The following is a 27,804-nucleotide window of genomic DNA, read 5'->3' on the forward strand; positions in this document are numbered from 1 at the left end:
AGTGAAATGACGTCGGAGGCCAAATCGGCGTCGATGGCAGGAGCGGGTAAAAAGGCTGGCGTATTCTTGGAATGCAATTTCACGGTAAACGAATGAAACTGCCGGTGGAAGAGGGGCATTCCCTTGCTCGGGAGTGCAGTGGTTCCCCGAAACACACCAAAAGCTGCTCAGTGATATTATTGCGCGGTGTTCAATTTGCCATTTATCTACAATAATTACCATCTGAACTCAGCTTTCCCAACACAATCGATCGAGGAGCCGGTCAACAAAGACCCTCGAGATAGAAGCCAGTAGAGGCACCGTCGACGGCAGCCACTCGCAATTCAAAAGAACTCAAGAATGCTTTGGAAGAGTTCTACAGTATAGAACGGCGAGACCATCCCGAGTGTGCAGTCCGTCCCAATACTTGATTGCGGGGAAGGACATGTATTCACGTCGAAAAGTTTGGAGGCTCGGAGAGAACGCACACAGCTGCGTCCTCTGCCCTTCTGCTGAGATCGGTGGACATCGTTCGATCTAACACGTTAACTCGCTGCATCTTTTCCGCTTGCACATCTCTCAGTGTACAACCATCAAGTTACAGAGCTCCTCGCAAACGCTAGCGTGTCTGCAACATGCTTTGCTTGAAGGGTATCCACACGCGCCGCTTGGCAGAGCCAGACAACGTCAGGTACACTCGCTTAAGCGAGAGAAACTGTTTTTCTCTCAAGGCAGGTCAATCCACGAACTCTCGTTTGCCTGCCCACCGTTGCCACCACCAAGAAAAAAACATGCACACTAGGTTCGGCAACTGCGAAAAACAGAGGCAACCGAGAATGCCATTCTGGCTGCGAAAATTACGATTACGTGAAGGCCACCAAACACAGAGCCAGAAGAAGTCGACGACGCAAAATTGAAACACTCGACAACGGCGTGGTGTCTCCGGCGGGTTTCTCGAAATACACGCGGTCTTCCGTGAAACCGTATAAAATCCTATTGCGGCAACGCAAATCCTTGTTCGCTCATTTCTCTTCTGTACGTCTCTCTGTGTGGTGCGTTTCGCTCCGGCGGTAGTGTTGCCTTGCAGCCTCCCCCTTTTCTTTTCGTTTTTCTCTGCGAAGGTTGGTGTGGTTTTCAACTGCTGAAACGCCGTGTCCCTTCTGTTCCTCTGCTGCAATCACTCTGCTTTTTCTGTGTGGCGTCTCAGCGATAAGTTTCTCTCCCCTCTGCTTCACTGTTGTGCCCCCGTTGTCGGCAGCCTTTAAGACAACACCTTCGGGCTTTCCTTCCCTCATTCACAATCTCTGCAATGGTTGCCCGTGCAGGCCCAGAGCGCGTGACGTCTCTGGGTTGTACAGAAGACACAACTGTACAGACACTCAGGGTCTGGAACTCTCTTTCTACGCAAGGGCCGCCTGCTCGCGCTTAGGCATCTCACTCGCACCAGCGTGACCCCCGTAGTTGCGGCGGTCTTGAGAGCGGTCAAACTTTTCTCTCTCGCTGTTCTGGTTTCCCCCACGTTCGCCCTGCCCGCGGTTGTCACGTTGACCAGAACGAGCAGAGTTCTGAATGGAGTTGAACAGGTGCTGAGAACGTTCAATCTGCTTCAGGAACTGGTCCACATACACCTTCTGCGATTGTTGGCTCTGTGAAAAAAAGGAACGCCCACATAACCACACACAGAAATACATAAATTTATATATATATATATACATATATATATATATATATACATATGTATATAAATATAAATATATATATACATAGATGATTTCGTTTAAATGGATGGGCCGTATTGAGGTTATGTTTTTCCGGGACGGATGCTGATGCTGCACGCGTCGCTGTCGCTATGTACATAATAAGCATGCACCGAACTGCCACGCAACGTTTCACGGACCCGACTTCGCACCTGTCCCCACTTCATGACCCTTCACTGCATCTCAACTGCCTTTCCTCGCTTGCGTCTCTGCAAGTCGGTTCCATTCCAGAGAGCGACACGCGCGCATGCAGACAGCAAACAGAGACCTGCGTGAAAATCGGGAAACGCCCTTCGGCGATCTACGCACACACACGTTCTGTTGCTTACTCGAACGTGGATCATGTCCTGGTCCATGTAGAACTCGACGCTGTTGTCCGAGGAACTCGGAGTCAAGTCTCCACTCAGGAGAGAGCCGGAACGCCAGACCTTTTGGCGGCCCTTGTACTTGACAGAAAGAATTTCGGAGCGGACGGCATCTTCAGGGTCTTTGTCGGAGAGTTCCATGAGCGACGCGAGTTTCTGAAACAGGGAAAGATCCAAAAGTCCTTTTCTCGAGAATGTACTTCCGAAACAAGCCACGCTCTGCTTTTTCCACTATCTTCTCGCATCTACTCTTCACGCATGGAGGAATGCGCATGGCGTCCAACTACACAACGATCGGCCACCAAAGATATACCCGATTCTCAAATCATCTGTGACACTGAGAGACACACCGGTACAGACCGCGGCCGAGATACGTATACACAGAGGTCGATAAAAACATGTACGTACACACATACAGTATAAGCATAAACAGATAGACCTTCTATCTACACACAGATGTGAATATTTCCACAGGGTTGAATCCTTCGTGTTCAATTGTTTCTAAAATATAAAACCTCATGTCATCCCGCGTCTTGCCGTGTCGCGTCTCTCCCTCCACTTGGGACTGCAAGCAAGCGAGGTGGAATAGTCGGAACCGACTTCCAGTGCACTTGGAAGAACAGAGAAACTTGGAAAGTTGCCTCTCAGTCAGTCGGGCTCGCTGTGAGACACCCTGACGTCTCTGTGTTCTCTAAATGTGTTTCGTCACCTACCGAAAGCTGGATGTTATTGTAGAGCTTCGCGAAGGAATTGATCGTGCTGATTTTCTTGTGAAACTCGACCTCCTGTAGACGCCACAAAGAAGGAAAGGAAGTATCCAGAGCACGGGCCTCGACTGCTCTCCCGACGACGCGGTTCCAGCGAGACGTACCAACGTGTACATGCAGACACAGTGACACCGAGAGACCCAACGTGGGTTTTGTGGAAGCGCAAACGCAAAATGGTTTGCCGAAGTGCCAAACCCATTCCGATCCAGTTTGAAGAGCCGAACTGAGAAGTTGAAGAATGTGAAAACGTGCGACCCCCACCCGCGTCGGCGCCAGAGAGGAAAAGGACACCACGTTGAGGATCACCGGATACTCGCATCAACCGAGAGACACGAAATGCCCTGGAGACGAAACCAATCAACGCAATACTGTGTACCGTCGACGCCCAACGACATGCGGAGAGCCGTGTGCACCACCTTGGAGCTACGCGTTGTCTACATATGGTCTTCTTCGAAACTTTCCACAACTCCTACATACTGGAAACGCCTTGTCCGGGATGCCTACACACATGGTTCTCCTCCACTCGAGTTCGCTCTGCACATGCCTGCCAGATAACAAAAGTGACAACGCGTTCTCAGAGGTGGATCCGCACAGACGCTGCGTCGTCTGTCCGTTACCTTGAAGAACATTTTGCACTGACGAAGCTGAACTTCGCTGTAGGAATTCGCGAATCTCTCCAGCGCCTGAGGATCCTCAAACGACGGCGTCGCGGGGTTGATGAACTTCGGACATGCCCAGGTGAACAGGTCGCAGTACGTTTCGTCGTTTTCTTGCTGCAGCCTGGAAAACACACGCCGCGGAAGAATCAGCAGAACGCACCTCGTCGAGTGCATCCACGTTTTCGACGGGACTGTTCACGACCTAGGTCAAGCTTCCATTCGCGGTCCGTTCCGCTCCCTGCGTTAGGGGACTGTGCGAAAACACGAACGAGCAGCGCTCCGCGAAAAAGCACGAGACACGATATCGTGGCCAGGGTCTAACGCCGCAACGGTGGGCGCCCGGAAACGAGATCTGAGAGCTTCCACTTCGACGGGAGTTTCGCAGGTCCAGAGTTGCCTGCGACCCAATGAAACATGAGGCTGCCACCTGGCAACAACAACGATCCGAATACTACGCCTAGAACGTAGTCGAGCACACGATCCGCCAGCCTGCAACGAACTCAGAAGTTGGTTCGGCCTCCCCGTATCGGGTCGACACTCAGTAGGAGCAGGTTTCCATGCAGCCAGATGTCCCCTCACACAGTCTTCGCACGACTCTGTCTCTGCTGCACTGTTCGGTTCCTCAGCAACCTCAGGTTCCAGGACGTTCGAAGGTCCTGACGACTCCATGACAGCTCCCACAACGGAAGCAACAAAGTCAATAAAAACAGACACTGTGGAGCTTACAGACAGTCCATACACGAATCGAGTCGACCCATGAACACACACATAAAGGTGCAGTTGTCTAGTGCCCGCAGATTCGTGTTCAAGTCTCCGCCGTCCGTATACACAAATTAACCAAATACGAATATATGCATATACATCTATATAAATGCTTACACAGGCATATATATGATTGTATATATATATATATATATATATATATTTCTCGATGAGCGCTGGAGTGCATGCGCCGTGGGGTAGGAAGTTTACTTGCTTACTTGTAGAATTTGTCGGAGTATTTTTCCTTGATCATTTGGTTGACGCTTTCGTCGAGCTTCACGTTGCAGAGCGAGGCGCAGAGCATCACCAGGATGTACATTTTATCGACGGCCTTGTTCATGGCCATTTGCTGGTAAAAGTGAGCCGACAAGTAGCTTCTTTGTCGAGACACAAACACCAACAGCTGACTCATCACACGAATCGCGTCCGTGTAACGCCTGTAAACAGCAGACACAGAAGCGAACCCCAGGTAAAAACAGAACAGCTACACTTGTCCTTATCTAGACGTACGCATATATTTACACACACACACATATATATATATATTTGTATAAAACATGTGCAGCGTTTCTTGGAGCCGGGCTCCCATCAACGCATATGATGTGTGTGGACGTTTGCCTGCACTGTTTCCGGACATTTTTTGTGCGGCTGTGCGGAGAAATCTCGCAGGCATTCGCGTGAGGTTTTGCTGGCTGTGCTCACCGCATCATGGTATACGCGAAGCCCAGGTGGTAAAAGAGGGTGACATGGGCAGCAGGGACTTTCCAGTAGAAGCCGCGAGAAGCGAGCTCGATGCTTTCGACACTCTTGACGCCCATGAAGTAGTCGCCCATGAGCACGTGCAGCCGGAGAAGAAGAATCATGGCAAAGTAGCCGAGTTGGAAGCGAATTTCGCTCTCAAACAGCTTGTTCTTCGTCGCGTCGTCCTTTGGCTGCCGCAGGAGGTCCTGGACTTCTGAGCGCTGCACGAGTGCATGCAAAAACTCGAGCACCGGACTCGCCTTCCACACGTCACAGTCCTTGTCCATCTCCTTCAAGAACAGGGCGCGCTCCTCCTCGTCCTCCGGCAGGCGCCGCGCGATTCGCTGTCTCCAGCGACAAGCTTCTTGAAACTGGTAGACGAATTCGTCGAGGATGTCCCACAGCCACTGCAGGGGCAAACGCAGAGACTTCCCGTCCTTCTGGTCGCTGCAAACACAAGGAGAGAAATCAACACCACACAAGACTTGGAGCTACACAAACATGTAGGGGGAAAGCGCGGCGGACTGCAGAGGAAGCGACAGACGTCGAGAGAGACAGAGCGCGACAGAGGAAGAAAGATCAGAGAGAGAAACGTACCGAGGAAGACTCAGGGACAGAGATGTGCAGACACCGAAACACGGAAGGCTGCATGCTACGCTTCGAAGACAGAGAACGACGCTTGCGGACAAAGATACAGTCAGAGAAAGACAGAAGGATGACACTTTAAAAAGAAGAGACAGAAACACGGTGCTCCTCAGGCTTCATTGTCGCCACGCAAAAAGGACTGGTCGCGTTCTGTGTGAGGAAGCAGTTTTCGACGACTTGGTTTTCCGCGTCCGGAAGATTCCGCAGAAACCGGTTTTCTCCACGAGTTGGTTCCCGCTGCTCCCTCTCTGATCTCTGCCTGCGTCCTCCGTGCGAGTCCCCACAGCACAGCCCTTCGCTCTTTCTTCTCGTGTCCAGTTATCATTTCCTTCGACACCAAAAGAGCGTTTTCTGGGCGCCTTTGCTCACTCGGGACGGCACTCGACTTCCGCGAGGAAGTTGATGAGGAGCGCATAGTTCTCCCACGCTAGGCGTCGGTCCTCCCAGGTGATTTCTTGTTGACACTTGAGGAACAAATGGCGGTAGTACAGCTCCTTGTACAGCGTGATGATGAGGCAGTGGTAGCGATCGAATTGCCGGTAGAAGGTCCCAACTTCGTCTACAGAGGGCCACCGGCGCTCGGCGTAGTAGCGCTCTGTCAGGGCAGGAAACTCCACCTCGTACAGACGACGAATCGCATCCACATTGCGGTCGTAGACTTCGTCGTACAGCGACCGGAGAAACTCCTCAACGTCGTTCTCGAAGCGGACCTAGAGAGGGGAGAAAAGGCGAGAAAAAACGCATCGTTTCGGTGGGTGTAAGTGCTGTCCGCGTGGCGAAAGAATCGATACGGTCAGTGGATATAGGCGTTCGAGACACAGAGGCAGCAGAGATGTTGTGCGATCTGTTGAGAGCGCTGAAAGAGGCAGGCAAAGCACGGAGAGAGCCGACGGACAAAGTCTCGGTGAGGATAAAATCACGACGGATGCGTTTCCACGGACACGACGCTCGATAGGTGTACGTACACCCGAGGTGGGCGAGGGTATCTGCAGATGAGAGTTCTTGAGTAGACTTGTTTTTGAGTCTCTTCGATCCGTGGATACGCTACGGCGCAGACGCAACGAAAGACAGAAAGTTTCATGTAAGAAAACGCGACAAAGAAACGAACGCTCCCGTCTCCCGCAGTTCCTCCCCGACACAGGAATCCTGAGTTCCCTAGGCCGTGACGCAGAGGCACTTGAGATCTTCCTTGTCTTCTCTCTCAGCTCATCGCCGGAAGATTCCAAACATCTCTGACTACTCTTTTGATAGAAGCGCCTCGATATGGAGGCGAGCACCTGAGCGCGAAGGACGCGGAGAGGCCGGGGAGAGAGTACCCTGTTCTCCTGAAGGCGTTCACGAGAACTCAGTATTTCCTTGAAACTTCGTTTCTTACCTTTTCACCCATCATTCGATCCAAGGCAGCGTCGTCGAGGCCCTCGCCTTCCACATTTTGTGAGGCCTGGTTGGAGGGAGAGACAGGGAATCTGGAATCTGGGGACAAGCTGTCGTCCTCCTCGTGACCAACCTGCGCTCCTTCCTCCCTCTTCTCCACCGGAAGGGAACCGGCGTCTGCGACTTGGCCTTCGCCTGACATTTTCTTATGATTGAAAAAAACGGAGTAAACTAAGGAGAGACGCGGGGAAAAGCGACGAGCAGGCGAGCGCCAGGGACGGAGCCGGCGAGAGAAGGCGCAGATGAGGCGGAGAAGAGCGAGCGAAGAGCGGCGTCTGGGTTTGGAGCGCGGGGGTAGAGAAAACGAATGGAATGAGAGAGGCAGGAAAACGAGAAAAACAAATCAAAAGAGGGAGAACTAACGGGACGGAGGAAACGAATTTCGGGGACGGGAAATGCTGCGCCACGGAGGCCTGTGTGGGGAAGACAGATTTGCTCACGAGTTCGACGACCAGAGACAAGAGGCGCGGGGATGAGGCGAAAGAGAGGAAATAAAGTAGAAAAACAAGACACAGAGAGCGACCGGAGAAAACGAAGAGCTTTCGGGAGGCTTCCCCCACCACGCACCTGTCGAAAAGTCGAGACACACACCGTAAGAAAGGCAGGCACTCCGCAGCCGGGGTGCAGACTCCACACAAATGATGAAGAAGCAAAAGAAAGGTTTTCCTCGCGCTTCGCCCGTTCCGGAGACTGCCAAAAGAAGGCGACAGAGAAGAACGCGAAAACCGACCGAAACGACGCCGGCAAGTAAAACAGCGCATGCAGACGTTCCGGGAGCAAGTCCCCAGAGAGGGGCAGACCAGAGTGGCACGCAAACACGCTCAGACAGAGATCCCACACAGGCGAGAGCCGAGCCGGCGAGATGAAAAAAAGGAAAGAACCGGTTCAAAATGAATTTTCGCCTCTCCGTAGATTCGTCCGTGGTTTAGAAGCGGCAAAGCGAAGAACCATTCCTGTATTTATCTCTGGAGGTACGGCCAGCCTTCCGGGTATCACCCAGAGAGGACGACGCCAAAATACTCAGAGAGATACTACACAGAAACATACACATCTGTAACCTACATATATATACATATATATACATATATACGCATATATATATATATATGATTTATATGTGCATATTCGTATCTGTCATATTTTGGAGATTTAATAAGTGAATGAGATTGAAGGGAATTAAAGGAATTCTTCTGTCTGATCGAGAGAGTGTTCTTTTTTCACGGAAAAATATTCGTGGTGTGTGTTGTGCATCAACACGAGATACTGCTAGTACCATTGACGAGGAATGGAAACGAGACAAAGAAGGCTGATCAGGCAACTTGCAGAGACATCTGGGCAAAGAGATGCGAAAAGTGCAGAGCTTCCTCCCCAGGAACAGCGAGAAATTCGCCTCACGCGGCTTCTTTGCTTTCTGTAGTACCGACGGCGCGAAAAATCCTTGTCGTCTCAAACGAGGAAGACGACGTTAATTTTGTTCGCGTGGAAATCTTCTGGTCTACGTCGTCTGCCTTCGCCGCCTCTCTGCTCTCTCTTCTTCGTGGAAGAAGACGACTTCCCTAGACGACGTAACGGCTTGAAGAAGGCTCGCGACCCTAGGCCACGGTTCTCAGATGGAGGACACAGAAGGAAAACTCAATGTGACAACGAGTTTCCAGACCTCAACAAAGGCGCGACGAATGGTGTGTGTAAGGCTGGTGTGCCTGCGCTATCCGTGGAACTGTAGATGGTTCTTTGAATGGAAACGAGGCGCCAGTCTGGTGCACATAGACAGTGGATACCGCTAATAATATTGCAGAGGTAGACGTCACCAGACCGGGAAACACAAACCGTTTCTACACACCTGCTGCTTGCATTTTGGCAGAGCCTTTCGACTGAAGAGCTTGGAATAGACTCGAGTGAATCTTGCGCGAATCGAGATCCTCGTTTGTTCCCTCGGAACAACGACTTCAGTATTCGTATGGAACTACGCAAATTTAGAGACAACTGCGAAGGAGACGGAAAAAATGGGATCTTGTTTATGAATTATAACATCCTTATAAATATTTGTTTTGCAACATTGTTCTAAACATCGCAATCAACGATATGAATAGGATTCAATTGAACTAAAGAAAAAACTCCAAGACCGAGCCTTGTCAACGAAGCCCCTTTCAAACAAGGGAACGGCGAGTCTAGATTCAGCTGCTGCCTGGTTCGGCCTCGAGTCCTTGCCAAGCCTGTGCAAATGGATTGACGGTGGATTCAATGTCGAAAAGTGAAGAGATCTACCTCTTTCTCGTCTAGGATATTAGTTCGACAGAGACACTATACAATCGGACATCGCCGGTGGGCTCTCTGCCAAGTTCATCTGTTTATCTACTGACATGATCGCCATTTTGCTGGCTGGCATATACATATGTATATATTCTTACATACATCAATTAATATTTATATATATGTATATATAGATATGTGAAGATCAATAGATAGATGAGAACGTGCAGAGATGTGGATCTTGAGTGCAGATCATGAGGACAGAGCTCTGTAGTCAGTCGCTTGACGATCACAAGAGATGCTAACCGTTTTGCTCCAGTGAAAGTGCATAGGAGAGAAACATCACCACATGCTAAGCCGGCGTCCCTACACCTCGCTTTCAAGTCCCACACTCACACAAAACAGAATGCATAGATTTTTATATATACGCCTATATATACCCCTGCATATACATACATACATACGCATGCATATGTATGTATACATCATATATGTAATTAGACATATATGCTTGTTTGCATGCATTTGCACACATACACGCGCGTATATGTTTAGTTGCATGCAGCGACCTGCGGTGAGGAGCCTGAGGGCGATTGAACCACCGAGTTATCGTAGGTGAAGAAGCAGTCTCTTCCTACATAAGCATGCATCCGGATGCATGCACTGTTGCGCAAGCCAAAATTCTAGAGGTGAGTTTCACGCATGCAGATCCAGTGGAAAGGCAAGAGCTTAAGCCACGTAGATCTGACACGTTGTTCGCGAAAAACCAGCCACACGACCAAGTTTCCTCTCTTCAAAGGGAAGTTTTTCAACATAGACTAATGCCCCTTTTCGGATGACTCTACACCCTCTAGACTTGCATGCGCATGCGCATGCACTGCCCGAAGTGAACATCACGGCTATGCATGCTCGCCACCCTTGAACATATGGTGACGTTTCAGTTTTTTCTTCTTTTTCGGTGCCATGGAGAAGATTTTTTTGAAAACGCGCTCGCGGAGATTTTCGTCGCCAATCGGCGAAATCACATCATCCGCATACGCCTGAAACGCATTAAAAACATGTTGCTGCGCTATGTGTCTCCTCGGCCCTCACACATTCAGATCCTCAAAAACATACAAACGTCCAGACATACATACCCATGAATACAAGCGTGAATCCATGCATGCGTGTACATATACATATATGTGTGTATATATATATATATATATACGTATATGTGTATACACATATATATGTATATATATTTTTGTGATGACAAAGAGATACATGCATCGCCTTGTAGTTGAGCGCACAGAGTGTTTGACTGGAAATAAAAGACTCTGTCCTGTGACATTTCGAGGTGTACGGCGAAGGAGAGCGGAACGGACATGCAGACGTCCCAACCACGTAGACAACACCGCCTCCGCCTAGAAAAACATGCACGTTGATGAGCGCCATCGCATGTGCATTTGCATCGCTGTCCGACCCTCAGGTCACCTGTTCGTGTCTGTCTATATCCAATTGTGAACCAACGCACTTTGAGACGTATTTCTACGAATGTCCAACGAACTTCGACAAAAGCCGCGGGATGCATGCAACTCTCGGAGGCGTACAAGTAGCGGTGGCCTTACCTTCATTAGCATTTTTCGGGCCTCGAGTTCATCCATTCCTCTCGACATGAGGAAGAAGAGAGGCTCGATGTCGAGATCTCGGATCATTGCTCCATGATTGGCCTGGAGAGAGAAAACGCGAACCATCGAGTGTGTCTTTTACAGAAGTCGAACTTACCGATGCCTGAACTGAAGTTGCAGCTTGCTAACAGGCATGTGTGCCACAGGCATATCACCTTCAGCTTCGCCACAAAGACGCGGTTCTTCCATCCCCAAAGACGCAATGATTCACTTCAAATCCTTGATGCTGTAGCGGGATGTCACCTGTATCCTAGGTCTCGTTGGCAGTCTCTCTAGGGAAGATGTCTGAGGCGCAGCTTCCCAAGTGTCTCCAGATGACACGGTGACATTACAGGTGGGGTGGTGCCGCATGTCTTTATCAAACGGAGGCTACTCAAGTTCCAAACAGGCTCCAGGAAAACAGGGATCGGAAGACGGAGACTTCCAAAATGAAATTCACGAGGTTCCTACAGGTGGTTAGGTGCAAGATCACGTAATACACCGGATCCACATATTTATATATATAAATATATATAAATATATAGGAATGTATAGATACGGATGTATATCCGCTACCAAACTGGTACATATCAGCAACGTACTGCCCCGTTACATCACTTGAAGTAGCTCCCGTGTGTGTTTCTGCGATCTCGAGTACAGCGCTCGGTACCCGCGAGCTCCACATCGGTTATCGAGTAGGTGCAGCGCATGCAGGCTCATGGTCAGTCGATTTGACGAGAGGAAACAAAGTCGTTTTTTGCGGAACACGGCACACCATGTTAGTCCTACAACGATTCGCCCCTTGACCGTTTGCTACTGTGCGTTGTTTTGAAAATTGTCTTCGCTTACTTTTACCACGTCGTCAGGAATGATTTCCAGAGTTGGGATGGCGACGCAACGAGAGCCTTCGTCGAGAAGAACAACGCGATTCAGAGACTCTGCCGCGGTTCCAATGCCGTCGCGTTCAATGCGAATTCGCCCCCGCCACACTGCCCGCGCTAGGGAGGTCCAGACGCACGCAGACAGAAAAGTCGAAAAAATCGAACAAGAAAGCCGAGCGAAAAATCCGCGACACCGACGGAGAGCATGATTGTACGGAAAGAAAGGCGGTCACACGGCGAAGAGCAACGAGGAGAAAAACCGCAAAAAAGAGGAAACATGGAGCGGAGGGAGAAGAGCTTGGAAACGGAGGTAATGCCGAGGGAGAGAACATGCACGAGCAGAACCGACGAGCAGGCGAAGACGGAGACCGGAACAGACAGAGGGAGAGAGGAAACGCGAAAGAACAAGAGAACGAGAAGCCACAAGGGAAACGCGAGAAAACGCAGTGAAGAGGGAGGGAACACAAGCTTTCAAACAACAACACACAGAGCACGAGGAGAAGGAAAGGACAAACCAGGGAGAGAAGGCGAAGTGAACCGCGAAGTCGCTTACCCTTCCCACCGACCAAGGACTTCATGATTTGCGTCGTTTCGCCACGAGGTTTTAGGTGATGAAACATTTCGTACTTCCCATGTTCTTGGTGTCCATTCAACACGGCTAGCCCCAGTGAGGTGTGTCTGCTGGACTCGGCGCCTTCAATCTGAAAACATAACAGAAGGAAACCAAAGAAGATGTCTACTCCCAGTCCAGCGGGACTGGCCATTCTCGCATCTCCAACAGAGTCGCATGTCGCTGTTAATGCGAGAAAAACCTTAAACGTCCCTCACTCTCGCGCTCCAAGGTCGAGGTCGAGTTCGCCTTGTTCGTAAACATGTCCACGCCTTCACTTGCCTCTACAGTTTGCCACGATCTGTGACCCCGCATGCTCCTCCCCTTATCGATCTCCTAAAGATAGTCTCTGTATCATACCACCGTTATCCCCTATAATGGAAACTCCATGATATGTTTCTCTGCTCGACAGGCCAGCGCCACCATATGCTGCATAATGACACACCTGGATCCACCCAGCTGTCCATACGAATGTGCACGTACACATATATATATATATATATAAAGGAATAGGCACCTGCCCCGATCTATCTGTAGTCGAATAGATCCCTATCGATAGCTATATATATATATATATGCATATGAGCATCAGTGCATATTCGCGTAAACATGTATCTTGACGTACATCTCTCTGCGTATCAGTCCACCTGTTTCTCTGTTTGCATGTATTCATCTACCTACCTACGGTTCGCTATTTGCACTTCAACATCGATATTTGTTTGTCTACGTCCGTGTACAGCAGGACTCTGTGGCTTTTTGTTTCCACCGGGAAAGTGTTCAGGGACTGCGCTGCCTGCACCGACTGCCGGCTCAAGAGACGGGGAGAATCTTTCCTGTGGACGAACCTGGAGATTGAAGCGTCCGGCTTGTGCACCGAGGTCGACTTGTCGGAGAACGTAGGTGCTGTTCTTGCCCATCTGGACGCTGAGGTTTTCCATGTGCCAGGAGTCGATCGCCTGTTCCTGCATGCAGGGCAGCACCCGACGGAAGACTTTCTTCTCCACACATCCGTCTCTGAAACACCGAGAACGGCCCTTGAACGGTCTGTCAGGAGGCCAAGCGGGGCTGTCGTTTTCCGCAATCGCCGTCGAATGCCGGATGCGGGAAGGAATGAACGTTTTTCGCAAATCGAGACTCCTGCCCGTTGACATTAGAAAACGTAAGGTCGAAAACTTCACCACCTCCAGGTCAACCCCCCAAGTGGAGCCAGTCTTCAGGGAGTCGTCTGCATGTGCGTTCTTACGCAGAACAACAAACCGACCTCCGATACATTTCGGCCTGAATAAACGACGAGTGGTTTGTGTACAGAGGGGATTCTGTTTTCGTAGAGAGGTGCACAAAAGAGCATGTCAATGGATTCAGCAGAAACAGCGTCCCGTGTCTGTGCATGCGTTTCCCTCAGACGTCGGTCACGCGCCTTGGGGGTTTCTGTATCTCAGTGCCTCTGCATCTGTCGCATGGGGGGCTTGATCTCACGAGCTCTTCATGTGGAGGTCGCGTGCATGCACAGATACATGCACAGAGGCCTCTGGGATCTGAGGCTTTCGAGACAAAGCGCCACAGACTCTCCCCTCTCGCTGCAGGTCCAGCGACGCGTACCTGGTCGTAGACGTGGTGGAGCTCTGCGTCGGACTCCAAGACGATGCGTGTGTTTGAGTTGACGAATCCACCTCTGCCGCGGCCCCGCATATAAGCCGGTCGGGCCATCTCCTGGCGCGCGCCTGCCTCGGCGAGTCTCTGTTGGTCATTCTCGGGCAAGAGATCAGAGAGTGAAAGAAAGGTTTGGTGAAGCGTGCAGTTCACCCCCCTTCCCACATGCACAACGAGCCGCGGATTCACCAGCGGATGCGCAGGTGGAGAAGAAAGAGAAGGCGGAGGAGAGGAAAACGGAAGTGAATGGTTATACGGAGGAAGGTAGGGAAGAAGGTCGACAAGATCAGAAGTGAGGAGGTGTAGAACTTGGAATTTCATTTCTTTCCTCCTCTGTCGATCCGCTTCGACTCCGATCCCTTTTTCAGGTCCTCGAGAGTCTTGACTTTCTTCAATGGCGTCAATGAGTGACTCAAGTGTCATCTTTTCTTTCATTCCCGTCTTCTCGCCAGTCGCTGCAGACGCCTCCGCACACCCCGGTGAGGCTGCACTCCTTGGCGTCTCCATCTGCTCCGTTTTCGCCATTTGGTCCACTTCCTCGCGGCCTCGCTCGCGGTCGACCTCCTGGCGCTGTGTGACAGCTCCCTCGGCTGTCCGCCTGTCCGTCGACCCGGCACCCTCTTCCCAGAGACGGTTCTTCGCGCTCGTCGCTGTCGCTCCGGAGTCGACGTCGTTTCCACGTTCTCCTCGCTTTTCGTCGACGTTCCGCCTCCCCTTGTCTGCGCCTGCCACAAGTGCGTCGACCATCGCCATGCCTCGAGCGCGTTTCTCCTCATTCACTTTTTCCTGCGTTTTTTCGTCGTACCGCGGGTCGTCGCCCACCACGATGCATGCAGCGTCTTGCATGCTCGCCAGATTCAGCGCGGAAAACTTCGCCATCCCAAAGTCCAGCTTCCGGTAGTCGTAAATCGCAAAGTCGCTGTCGTACTTCCGACTTGTTTTTCCAATCTAAAGGCAACAGAAACAGCCCTGTTCACAGGCGTCGAAACCTCTCTCTCGCGTCTCTCGCGACGAAGGCAAGCAACGCGAGAAGGGATCTACAACGGACACAAAAGAGGAACGATGCAAAGGACGATACGCGCTTGTGGGGAGTCGAAAGGCAAACGTCCCTGCGAGCAGTCTGAGCACGCGAGCCTAGGCATCTGCCTATATGCAGACAGAGGCGCAGAAGAATCAACATCTGTAATGCCACAGGTAATTCACTTCTTATGCACCCATAATACATCAGTATTGATACACCTGTAGACGGCTCTTTGAGTCTGTAGAAAACTGCATGGTATTTACGAAAACGTAAACTTGGAAAAACGAGGTTCTTTACCTGTCCCCTATGGAAAGGCTGAGTATTTGTTCTCCAGTAGTTTGAATATTCAGGAACGAACTGCAGTTCTTGGGCGACTGCACTCCGCACCCCGGGATGGCGAATGTTCAGAAAACTTCCAACGTAGGCTTCTTCTTCTTCGCCTTCTGCGTCATCTTCAGATGCATTCCCAGCGCCGTGGTGTTGGGTGCTTTGTGTCCCATGAGAAGCACAAGGCTCTTCCTCCTCTCCCCCTTCCCCGGGTGTACGTCCACCCGGCTTCTGCCCTGACCCCCCACAGCAGCCCCCCCCGGTGCCTCCACCAGTTTGCCCGGCTCCGTCCTTGTTCGTTCCTTCGTCGTTCGTTGACTCGTTAGCTTCTCTTCTCTCGCCTTCGTTTCTTTCTCCTCGTTGTGTCGTGCTCTCCTCGTCTCCGTGAAAAGTCGCGCGCATGCCTCTCTCCAGCAGGCCGGCTCCCTCGACTTCTTCTTCGCCTCCCTCCACGCCTCCGAATTTCTCCAAGTTTCGACTCAGCTGCGGATCGATCACGCCGTCCCGCAAGACCAACACCGCGTCCATGTTCGGAAGGAAGAAGTCGCCCAAGCGCAGAGGCACGACCAGCGAAGAAGACGCGGAGGAGGGAGAAGAAGACGAGGAAGAATGTAGTGGCGAAGGAGCCGACGTTGAGTCGGGTACGGAGAAGACGACACTGTAATGATGTGAGGACGATTGGTTCGCGTCAGGGCGTTTGCGCGCGTTGCTGACTTGCGCAGCTTTCGGTTTCTTGCCCGGCGCCTCTCTCCTTTCAATGCCGGCCGTGAGACTCACGCGGTCGTCGACAGGCAAGAGGTAGAAGGACCGAAGGTTGTGCTCGTGACGAAAAGCTTCGAGACGTGCATGCGGAGTAGGCAAGTCGAGACACGCCTCCCAACCGATCACATTCATCAGCTTAAACGCATTGTACAGTCGATGGTTGACGTAGAGGTAGTGGAGCGGCAGTGGGTACGGCGGCGGCTGCGGCGCTGCATGCAACGGAGAAACAGTCCAAGTTTCTTTCGTTTCCAGTCAGATGCCTCTGAACTCGTCGACGTCCGTGGTCGCTACAGCAGTGCGTGAGACTGCGAATGCAACAAAGACGCTTGACCGTACACAGCGTTGCGAGGCGCGAGAGCACAGGAAGATGCACTTGGGATGAAGGCATCGGCACACAGCTCAGTTGGGGCAGGGAGAAGCGGAGACAAGCCGCAGAGCCACAGTGCATATCGAGGATAGGCGGGGAACGACGGGCGTCAAGTTTGGATGGCCATGCGATAGAGGTCGGCTTCAGGTATCGTTCGTGCATGCGACATCGCGGCCGTTATGCGGACAGGACAGGCCCACTTGGCAAACAGGACACAGCAGCTTCTCGGAAGCGAGTGAAGGGGATTTGCTTCCTTCGCCGGCGAAGCTCGGCCAGGGAATCACTGAAAATGGAAAGACTGCGAGAGTCGAGCCCTCGCTCGATTTGTTTCCTGATCAATCGTAACACAGACGTCTTCGCTGTCTTCTCAACACAGTTGCCCTCTGGCATTTCTTCACCTTTCTCGGCGTCAAGGCTCGGAACCTCGATTTTGTCTCTTGTGGCGCCTGGCATCGCCACACATACTTACGTGTGTCACTCAGCTTGGAGACAGACTGTTTGTTTGAATATGCATATGTGCACGCATGTTAGTAGATTGCATATACGCTTGCATGTATCCATGTTCATTTTTGGTTTCCTTTAATAGTTGAACTCGAAACGAAGACATGTCTGGTTTTTCAATAGGCGCTAAATCCTTTTTCAACAATTAAGTACAACGTCGAGGTAAAAATGTAAGTCTTAAGTATTCTAATTCGTTAGGTTTAGTTCTAATCTTTTTTTCATTTTCTGTAAAAACAGGTGAATATCTCAAATAAACAAATCAACTGATAAAGGGAGGCGAACATATCTGCTCTGTCACAGCCACGAAAAAATTAACGAGGAGGTGCACGCCGTCTACTCCGTTGCAGTTGCGGGGATATACGTACGCCTGTATCTGCCTCCAGCTTGTTCGAGTTCTCTTTGTTTTTCTCGTCGCCGCCTCTCCCTCAGAATCATAAGCTCGCCGATTTGTCGTCGGTTCTTGTAAGCCTCTTCCTGTTGCTGTTCATGGCGCTCGCTGAGCCACGCGTGAGCGGCGGAGAGACGGGAGTGTGCGCTCTCTCGACCGACAGTCAGGAGCGACTGCCAGAACGCCTGTCGCTTCTTCTCCTTGGGAGAGAAATACTGGATCCTCAGCCTGTTTCGCTGGCGAGGATCGGCCGTGTCGATGACCGGCTTCGTCAAATGCGACGCCGTCAGCGTAGTGATCGCAGTCGAGTTCTGAACAACGGAGAAAATGCATTGAGAACGAAGACGAATCACGTTGCAGAGCTAAAGCAGGCAGTTCACAGACATACGGAACCGGCCTGGAGGCGGATCTGATCTTTCAAGCTAATACACACACCTCGATACGTACATAAATACATAAGTAAATATATATAAATATATATAAATATAAATATATATATATATATATATATATGAATGCATACGATCAGTTGATGAGAAAGACGCGCAATGGACGACGTCACGGTTTCGCCAAGCGTCGCTTCCTACATACGTTCCCTCCTACCTTGCAAGGTCGCGGAACGTCTGTCCAGTCCGGGGGGACGAATCGCGGCTCGGCGCTGATATCCTCGTAACCTTCTGCAAGCCAGGAGTCATTGAAATGGAAGTCGTCGTCGACGTCGACCTGCGTTCCTCCCCCCAAAAGACTCTTCATGTGTCTCTCTGTCTCGCGCCACACGCGTCTCCTCATCTCCTCTTCCCTCGCTGCCGCGTCTTCCGTCGAGGCGTTCTCTCCCTCCCCGGCGGCTTCTGCTGCGCGTTGCCGCATCAGCTTCTCTTGTCTTTTTTCAGCGGCCCACACAGCGCGCTCGACGGCGTCGCGAACGAGAGGGAGGTCGGCAGCAGCTGATGCGCTCTGGACGGCAGCGGCTTGGCCTATCTTGTGTGCAGAGAAGTTCCGGTGTTTCGGGATGAACGTGTCAGTCGCTGTGCGTACGAACTTGTCAGCGACGATCCGCTTCCAAGGAGTCAACGAGTCGACGACCTGTGGCTGCAGACGGCCTCGCGCCTCCGCGCTCACTCGGAAAGGACTCAGAGTCGGAAACGGCGTACTGGCGTTCCGTGGAAGCAATGCGCCGGCGTCGTCCAGCAGCGGCGGCGGCTGCGCCAGACGCCCTCGCAGCAAATACTCTTCAGGGGACTCGCCAGAAGCCGCCGAGAAAGGCTCCACAAAAAACGGGTCGCTCGAGTGCGACACCGAAGCAGAGGGAGAAGGTGAAGAAGGAGAGGAAGCCGCAGACGGAGACGGGGATCGTGGCTGTAGAGAACGTTTTTCGACCGTCGTTTGCGACTGCCCGCTCTCCTCGGCCTTGCGTCCCCGAGGTCGGAACAGTGCGGAAAACACTTGGAGGCTCTCGGCGCTCACGGCTGCAGGCTGTCCAGACTCATACAGCGAAGGCGCCAGGAAACGCGAAGTCAGTCACGAGAAGGAGAGCGAACGACAACTGTGGGGGAAGGCGAATGGGACTGTGCAACTCGTGCTGCGAGTCCATCATCCACCGACGTAGTTCAACGAATGCGAGGACGCGAGAAGGAATGAAGGAAACAGGGGAGAAGACGAAGGAGAGAAAGTTGGAGGGAACGATGGAGCGGAGCCAGAGGTAAGCACGACGCAGAGAGAGGAAAAGAAGCAGAGAACGTTAGAGAAAAAGCAGAAAAAAAACCAAAAAAGAAGTCGAGTACACTCATGCGTAGCGACATCAGTGTGCGTTCGTCGAAAAGGTGAGACGCGTTCTGTAGAGCGGTAGAGAGAAGCGGATTTATACGACGTCTTCCGACGCAGCGAAATAAATGCATGTGTTCGCACAACACGCGTGGTTTATCTGAAAAAACGATGAGTCTGAAAGATATCTGCAAGCATCAACGCGTCTCTTTGCCTGCGCCTCCCGCATGACGCAGACGCTCTAGGGCACCGATTTAATCTACGAATGCGAAAGCCATTTCTTAACGGAGACATATAGAAATACAAGGACTTGCATCTATAGGGTTACACACACACGCAAAACAGATGTTTACATACAGCTGCATTATGAACTGGTCAAGTAACATGCAATGTTACATAGACACACAAATGTAGGCGTATTCATTTGTATGTCCTCACAGACCGATACGCAACGGCGCTGTTGCGCCCTGGCATCCCCTGATACGTCTGTGGCTCACCATCGCGCAGTGGGGGCTTGTCGCGTTTTCACCTCTTTCGCCTTCTTCACTGAAACTTGACAGGAGCGATGAAGTCGACACCGGCGAAGCACAGTCCGACGACAAGTGAAAGGAGGACGACGCGGATTGCACGGAAGAACGAGACGAGAAAGGGGATCCAGAGCGCATTATTGCCTGTGCTGTATGTACACTTGACAGCTTGAGGGCTGATGCCTGTCTCCAGAAATTCCCCCGATGTTCGTCGAGCCGAGCCTCGCCTCCACAGCCTTCCTCCCGCCTCCGCCACGCTCCGCGCATGCCCCCGTCAGCCACCGACACCCTGCGGTGTACATACACCCCGGCACATGACCGAGTGGAGGCGCCGGCGCCGAGGGCTGTATGCACTGCTTTAGATGGGGAGGGGAGGAAACTGAGAGAGGAGAAAGAAAGTTGTCTGCATGCAGCTGCGGGTGACGGACACAGTTCAGGCGAGAAGGATTGAAGACAGGAAAGGGAACAGAAAACTGCGAGTGAGTCATGTTTTTTCGCAGATGGGGCGCATGCGGCCGAACTCAGATCCGTATCGAGCGAGGAACGTGTCTTGGCCGAAGGAGAAAACGCCGACCCAGGCGAGAGAAGAAATGTTGAAAATGAAGGGAGAGAAGCGTCGCCTGATGGACCCGAAAGGCAGGCAACAGCCAACGCGGCTCGTCGGCTTCTTTCGCCGAGAATTCGCCGACTCTGACGGAGATAAGGTGACTCGCACAAAGACCTGGGGAGTCCAGCAGACGCCGCCCTCCAAACCGCGCCGGCCCCTGGGTGTACATACACCCCAGGGGCTGCAGCAGACGGGTGAACAAGGGAGGCGACAAGAAATACAGAGAGGAGACTGAAGAGGAACGAGACGAAATGGAGACATACCTTCCAGCGGGAAGGTCGTCCGCAATTATTTGGAGTACCATGTGAAGAAAAACGCGGTAGAAACAGGGATGGCGGATCTACGGGTGAAACCGCGATTTGCCCTGAACATCCAGGCGCAGAAGACCTGGTACAGGAAGGAGAACAAGAGGATGAGAGAGGGACAGAAGCCGGAGACGAGACAGGGCTCTCCAACAGGGGCAGAGGGGACAACGAAGCAGACGGAGGAAACGCAGACGATGAAGCAGCATATGAACTCGAAGACGGAGCGGAAGTAGGGTACACACAACAAGGAGAACTAGCAGGCGAAAGAGAAGAGGGAAATGAAGAAGGAGAAGACGAACGCGACCATCGAGAGGTGAGCGAGGAATTAGAGGATGACGGAAGGGAAGAAGCGCGAGAAGGAAGTGCAGAGGTAGATGCAGGAAAAGAAGGCACTGAAGAAGACGAGGAGGGAGCCGATGATGGAGTAAGCTCAAGGAAAGAAGATGTATCCGCAGAGAAAGTGAAGGAGTAGAACCCAAGGGTAGGCCGTGAATCCGACAACGGAGGAGACGATGAGAGTCCGAAGAAAGATGACGACGAAGCTCGACGATGCCCGAAAAAATGTGCATGTGACGGAGAAGATCCAGAAAAAAACATCAGAGAGCAGCGGCGTGGGTTCCGTCCTTTTGTTCTCTTTTCGACAGCGGCCTGTGCAGTTGCTTTCCCTTTTCTTCGCACTCGACAGAATCGCCTGCCCATCCTTGCAGCTGACGAAGGACGGTGGGCTCCCGGTCCTCGCTTCTCTTTAAAGACCGAAAGGCGTCTTGACTCGTCTGTCATGTTTACGGTTTCTTTCTCCGTGGTTCCGGTGTCAATTCAGCACAAAACGCGGGGAAGGAAGGCTGCTAAGAACAGCCTCGACTCGCCCCCGCGGCGGCGACGCAGAGACTGAAACGCATGCGTGGAGAGAGGAGGACGAAGGAGGAAAGGGAAGAACGGAGGCGTCGGGAGGAAAGAGGCACACGAAGACAAAGAAGCGAGTAGAGAGAGAAGAGAGAAAGGGAGGTAGAGCAAGAATGATACCGAGAAAGAACAAGAGACGCGCGAAGGAGAATAATAGAGGCCAATAGCGGGAAGGTGATGGAGGCTCACACTTCGAGCTAGCCGACAGCGAGCGGACGAAGGAGACGAACAAGACGCAGAGAGGGCGTCTGGTGGAGAGAAGATGAAAGGCTCTGAAGACTCTGAAGCCCGAGCCCGAGGCACCCCGACGGCAGAGCGACTACGAAGTGGAGGAGAGCAAAAAAGGAAATAAAAACAAGAAAAGAAGAACAAGGAGAGAACAGAGAAAGAAACGAGCGCGGCAGAGACCAATCGAAGGGACTGAAAACGAGGGAAGGGAAACGAACACGAGGCCGGGTGTGTATCACCAGGCGGCTAGCTCGGCGAGTGGCGAGAGTGGGCATGCTGGGGAAAAAGAGAAAAAAGAGGATCAGAGAAGAGACGAAGCGATGATTTCCCGATACAAATGCACCTTCTCCTCGGTTCGGTAACTTCCTCTTCCTGAGCAGAGGATCACCAAGAACCAAAAGACGGAGAGACCTTCCGAGAGGTGACGCGTCCCCAGGCAAGGCGGGAGTTGACGCCAGAGCGCCGGGAGACACAAGGAGACAGGAGAGAGAATAGAGCGGAACACAGCGACGGAGAAGGCTGGAAGAGAGTGGATAAGAGGGGAAGGTCGCAGTCCATTCGGAGAGCCGATGAAAGGAAACGGAGACGCGAGACAACACACGAAAGGCCTGGTGCCAGTCGCATGCAAGAGACTTCTCTGCATGCACCCACCGAGATTTTCCATGAGTTAGAAAAAAGCCTGGAGGAACCTGGTGAGACCCGAGAGCACAAAAGCTCCGTCAGCGGAAGAAAGAAAAAAAATACTTCTTTCGTTTTTGGCCTCGTGGCTTAAAGTCAGTAAACCACTGGCACACTGGCAACGTGCAACTGCATGCAGCAGCAGGGAATGAAGACAGCCGAGAAGTGGAGATGGAAAGCGTTTTAAAAACGCGAAATACATCAAAGAGAGCGCTGTTTGACTTGCTGGAAGTCGAAGATGAAGCTCGATTGTCCCTCCCTTTTCTTGAGTGCCTCTTCTCTCGTGCTGCTGGCTGGTCACGGCCGTCGGATGTCCTCTGCTTTCTCGCGCATGTCTGTTTTTCTGCACCGCGATTTCTTCCTCTACCTCTCTTCTCTGTGTTTTTCCTTCTCTGCTCCTCTTCTTGCTCGTTTTTCTTGTCCTTCCTCCCTCGTCCTCCTGTTCTCCTGTCTGTAGCACTAGGGGTCTCCCTTTCCTCCGTGTATTGTTTCCTGTACTTTTTTGCGAGAGAATTCTCTTTCTTCGCCTATTTCTTCCTGTGACTGTGAGGCAAATCATGAAGATCGCTTCTCTCTGTCAGAGGCCTCTACAGGCCAGGCAAATCTGCATGCACCGAAAGGCGAGTTCACGACTGTCTTCTCTCGCTGCGTCTCGTGCCTGTACCTTCTCCGGCTCATTTTCTTCCTGTCTCTCTTCTTCCTCTCTCTCTGTTCCACGTCTTCCTCCTTCTCACATGCCTGATTCCTCTTATGTAGTACCCTCCTCTGTTGCTGGAGGCGCGGACTCGCGTTCTCCACCGACTGCAGACTGTTCTTTCTGTTGTTCTTCCGTAGTATCTTCCACTCTTTCTCCTCGTCTCCGGTTTCTCGCGTCTCCTGTCAAGCCTCTGTTGGCGTTCTGGTCTCCACTTTCTCATGTTTACTCATCATGCACGTCGTCCTCACTGTCCACTGTGTATCTCGGTTGTCGCCGGAAGTCGTTTGCATTCGTCTCTTCTCCTTTTTCCTCGCACTCGGCTTCCTGTCTAGAGAGAACAGTTCCTGTCGACGGTTCGACCTCTCTTGCACCGTCTCGTACTTTGTCTTCGCCGCCTCTCGGCACTGGTTTCACTCTCTCGCTGAGGCATGACGCCCCCTTTGTTCCCGCCTGCCTGGGTTCCTCTCTCGTTGCAACAGACGCCCAACTCACCGCTCCTCTCCTCTTCTCGCGTTTCGCCTCGACGTCACAGCTCCTTGGTGTCTCTGCTTCTTCACGGATCTCCCCCAACCATGCTTGTGTACTCCATTCTCTGCGCTTTTCCTCGACAACGCATGCTGGCAAGCATCGCGAAGACAGGCTGTCTCTTCCTGCCGCGCATGTCGAGAGATTGCGTTCTGTTTCTGTTCCCCACTCTGGCTTTGCCTCTTTCTCGCGGCGAAGACCCAGAGCGAGCGCATCTTCTTTTCTTCTCCAGGACACACCAGCAAAACGCCCCCGTCTTCTTGTGAAATCAGCCGCAGCGGCGAATCTGCAGAGGGGTCGCCCCTGGATTTTCAGGAACGACGTCCTCAACGCGGGTACGTTTCACAGACAAGCGCGCGCAGAGGCAACGAATCACAAAGGCCGAGAGTGGTGCCGCCCTTCTTTCCTCTCTCTTGTCTTCTTTCCTCCATGCCCACACTTGTGATTTGCAGATGTACTCTCTTGTGATGTGCGGTTACATATATACATATATATATATATATATATATATATATGTATATGTATAGATAGATATATTCGTAAGGTCGTATGTGTATGAGCCAGTAGATAGGTTCACCTCGACATGTTGTCACGGGGATCCAGGGAGTTTCGTCGTTTCGTCTACTTTGTGTTGGTCAGGGATTTCTGTCTTTCTCTTCTGCTTGCTTGCCCTCAGACGAGCTCGACGTGCATGCACCTTGCTTCGTGGAAGTCGCTGCCGATGAACGGGGAGACACCTCCCTCGGCGTGGCTCTGTACAATGCAGAGTCGACCGTCGCCGCCAGGTAGGCAGAAAGCTTTGTTTTTCGTTTGACGGTCCTTCGCGATGGAGACAGAAGACTTCTGGCTTCCCTCATTTTCACTGCCCTCGGTGTGTGCATCCACGCGCGTCTCCCGAGTTCCCGTTGTCTCTGTTGCCGCAGAGTGTTTTGTCGCGATCGCTTTCAGAGAATCGACGAAGGCTTCCTCGCGCTCCAGCTGCGACGTGCTGCGGATTTCCGCCGAAGGCATTTCACACATCCTTTCTACCGCGTCTGCAACGGAGAAGGCGATGACCTCCCAGGCATTATTCTGGATAGGTCAGGCGCAAAACGCAGTGAAATTCGATGTGCTAACTGTCTGGATGTTTCCGGAAATCACACGGGACGAACTCTAGGGTCATATACCCTCTTGGGTCGCGAGGTGTACATACACCCGTAGTGACAGATCTGTCTCTTCGGCACTCGGTTCAGGTTTTGGTTTCTCGCGGCTTTGCTGCTTCCTGGCGAGACGCTGGCGGACACATCAACTTTTACGGCGGCCCGAGAACGTTTGCAAATCAAGGGAACTGCGTATGTGCGTTGATAGTGGCGGGCGGTCGCCTGGATGGCTTCCTGTCTCGCTCGCGTGTCTGTATTTCTTAGGTACGGCCCCCACTTCGTTCTCCAGTTGAATGCCGCAGGGCTCGACGACTTCCTCCCGGTCCTTCAGCCGGTCATCGAAGACGTTTTCGAAGCCGAGCTGTCGACTTTGCTTCTGCGGAATGATTCGCCGTTGAGACGACTGGAAAAACTCCCCTTGACGAAGTCCTTCCTCTCAGGTACACGGCTTTTTTGTCGTGCTGTTTCGGTTGCTAACAGCTGGTGCGTGCAAATATCCGTGCTCCTCGTCACTCATTCCAGGGCTGAGCGACGGTGTCGTCTGGAGTATTGGGCATCCTCCGCTAGCTTCGGTTTGCGTATGCAACTCTCCCGGCTGCATGTAGACTGTTGTCTGTGAAACATATAGTTGTCGTCTCGTAGAAGACCGGGGATGTGTCTGGTAATGTACGAAATGTGGTTCGTGCCGGCTACCAGCTTCTGTACGCATCTGACGGCATCGTAGATATTCACCCGGAGTTCCCTTTTCCTGGTGCGGCGCGCTGGTTCAGGGTATCGCGACACCCCCGTCGAACTTCTTGAAAATGGAAGCACCTTCCTGGTCGATCTCCTTGAAGGCGAAAGAACCGGGTGGAATTTCGAGCAGCGACCCACTCGCGAAATGCTCGCTCCTCTCTGCCGCCGCCGAACCGTTCTCGGTCAGCAGTGGAGGCATCATGCGGCTGAAACTCCTTGAAAAAAACGTTGGCGGCGCCGAGCACAGCCAGCGCTACAGGAAAACACAGGCGACACACAAACTGGACACAGCAATCCGTGAACGTAGTTGAGGACATGTGTAGGAACCAGGGCCGCCGCGGTTGCATCAGTTGAGAGCGAACGCTAGAGCATTTCTTTCGAAGAAGACTCGCCGGCTTTGTCTCCGAAATCACGCAACTCAATCACGGCACACTGTCGCACGAATGCAGAAATGTGTGCAAGTGCATTTGCACATGCCGTTTGCGTACACCGTATGATTACGACATGCGGCCGGGATAACGGCTGATTTCGTGCTTACTTTTAGACGAAGTCTCGCACTTGTTCTGCCTAATGGAGAAACAATTTCCCGAGTACTGTCAGAAATTTGGTGACGCCTGCTGAGGTGCGGTCACCGGCGGCGTGGCCCAATGGATAGGGCGTCTGACTTCGGATCAGAAGGTTGTGGGTTCGAGTCCCATCGTCGTCAGCTGAACTGTAATGAAGTTTGCCCATGAAAACGTGGCGTTTTAGAGTTGCCAAAGAGTCCCTCACTGTAGCTTTGTCTCATTATTATTCGACGACATTTTCTTTTTACGCGTTTTTTGCCGGAGCGTGGTCACGTCTTCTGTTCCTGGTCATACCGCGGTGGTGCGGACGTTCCACAGTATCAGGGGCAACGTCATACTCTCATTTCTTGTCGTATGTCCTTTTGCTCTGCTTTTTTCCAGATCTGTTTTCTCACGGAGGCGCGTTCGGCATTCAGGCAGCCACACACGGGGCTTCCGTTGTGGTGTGCGTTCACCCGTCTAGTGCGTCTGTAGAGCTGGGCCGGCGGAACATCGAAGCCAACAGCTTTTCAGATTGCGCAGTTCACGTTCAGGCAGACATCCTTCCTTTTCTGCTTCAGCTCGCCACAGACATAAACGCCCATGATTCACAGTCAGGAGGTTCTGCACGTAATTCTATCGGAACGCTCCCGTCGTCCGCGGGGAAGGACGCTTCTCCGAGCGACTCCCGGCCACTGTTACCTTGGTTGCATGATTCCGTTTCACGCGAAAGAACTGCAGAAGCGGTTGCAGTCGCGAGAGCCTCCGGCATAGAAAAATTCGACGTTGTCGTGTTGGAGATGCCGTCAGTGTTCTCTTTGTCAGCGTCGAAAGCGGCCGACCACGTTGGACAAATTCTGCGGGCGGCAGTCAATATCACGGCACAGGGGGGGCTTCTTCTCATAAGAGTAGAGAGTACGGCAATAGGGCGCTTTGAACTCCTTTCCCTCATTAGAAGGCAAGTCTCAACATGAACATGGGACTGAAAAAGGATCCAACAACACGACGACCGTTTTTGTAGATACAATGAGCCGGCTGGTGTGCCCCAAGATGAGAACAAATGAAGTATATGCCGCGACAGCGAAATACGAGGAGAGGCATACGAGTTAATAGCGCATTTTTTCTAGTGGAGTAGTAGCCCAAGTGAAGCCAAAGAATCTTATCCATTAGTCCAACTCGCGCTATGGAGTAAAGAGGTATTTGGGGATTCAGGGATCGAATCTCACACAGTAATTCAATATCGGCGGGGGACGGCGTCAACACTAACAAACCGTACTGGTCGCGTGGCGATAATGTCACTGAAGCACATTCCCGTGATGTACGCCAAGTAAGTCGACGTAAACCACAGTCCTAACAATTCTAGCGGTCCGGTGGACGGCAACTGTGTGACTGCCTGTGTTTCCGGCAATGAAGAGTGCTAGGCTTTATTTCTTATTTCCAATGCTCTTTTGTGTGCTCCTTCAGAACACTGCATGTGTGCGGCGAACAAGGAAGAGGCCGTGGAGGAAAAATTGTCGGCGAGGGAAGCCTGGCAATAGACCATCCGATTAACGTTGCGCTCCCTGAATCGCGACATTCTCACTCTTTCCTCATTGCCTTGGACTGACCGGGGCAGAGTTGTTATTTATTGTTTGTCCAA

General features: G+C 52.0%; 3 protein-coding genes and 1 non-coding gene across 4 annotated transcripts; 2 read left to right on the forward strand and 2 right to left on the reverse strand.

Moving 5' to 3' along the window:
• Positions 1-667: 667 nt before the first annotated feature.
• On the reverse strand, positions 668-7,251 carry TGME49_273460 (eukaryotic translation initiation factor 3 subunit 6 interacting protein; the record flags this gene model as incomplete). The annotated part of the gene is made up of 8 exons (XM_002365906.2): positions 668-1,625; positions 2,066-2,257; positions 2,815-2,886; positions 3,486-3,648; positions 4,508-4,726; positions 4,992-5,477; positions 6,045-6,385; positions 7,051-7,251. 8 exons carry the CDS (start codon positions 7,249-7,251, stop codon positions 1,380-1,382), a joined length of 1,920 nt encoding a protein of 639 aa, XP_002365947.1. The 3' UTR covers positions 668-1,379.
• A 2,561-nt stretch (positions 7,252-9,812) lies between these two features.
• On the reverse strand, positions 9,813-21,495 carry TGME49_273445 (sufB/sufD domain-containing protein; the record flags this gene model as incomplete). Its single annotated transcript, XM_018781688.1, has 10 exons — positions 9,813-10,399; positions 10,970-11,071; positions 11,858-12,006; positions 12,443-12,590; positions 13,345-13,461; positions 14,099-15,097; positions 15,468-16,468; positions 17,493-17,826; positions 18,119-18,988; positions 19,774-21,495. The coding sequence occupies 10 exons, from the start codon at positions 21,493-21,495 to the stop codon at positions 10,259-10,261; spliced, it is 5,583 nt and encodes a 1,860-aa protein (XP_018636724.1). The 3' UTR covers positions 9,813-10,258.
• Positions 21,496-23,081: 1,586 nt separating this feature from the next.
• TGME49_273430 (SAM-dependent methyltransferase) lies at positions 23,082-27,771 on the forward strand (the record flags this gene model as incomplete). The annotated part of the gene is made up of 7 exons (XM_018781687.1): positions 23,082-24,081; positions 24,423-24,531; positions 24,670-24,825; positions 25,150-25,325; positions 25,656-25,802; positions 26,568-27,123; positions 27,630-27,771. 7 exons carry the CDS (start codon positions 23,082-23,084, stop codon positions 27,769-27,771), a joined length of 2,286 nt encoding a protein of 761 aa, XP_018636723.1.
• Positions 26,254-26,326, forward strand: TGME49_273420. The gene has a single exon. It is a non-coding gene; the product is annotated as a tRNA-Arg (tRNA).
• Positions 27,772-27,804: the final 33 nt, after the last annotated feature.

Source organism: Toxoplasma gondii, chromosome VIII, assembly GCF_000006565.2.
Source record: "Toxoplasma gondii ME49 chromosome VIII, whole genome shotgun sequence".
Taxonomy (NCBI): domain Eukaryota; phylum Apicomplexa; class Conoidasida; order Eucoccidiorida; family Sarcocystidae; genus Toxoplasma; species Toxoplasma gondii.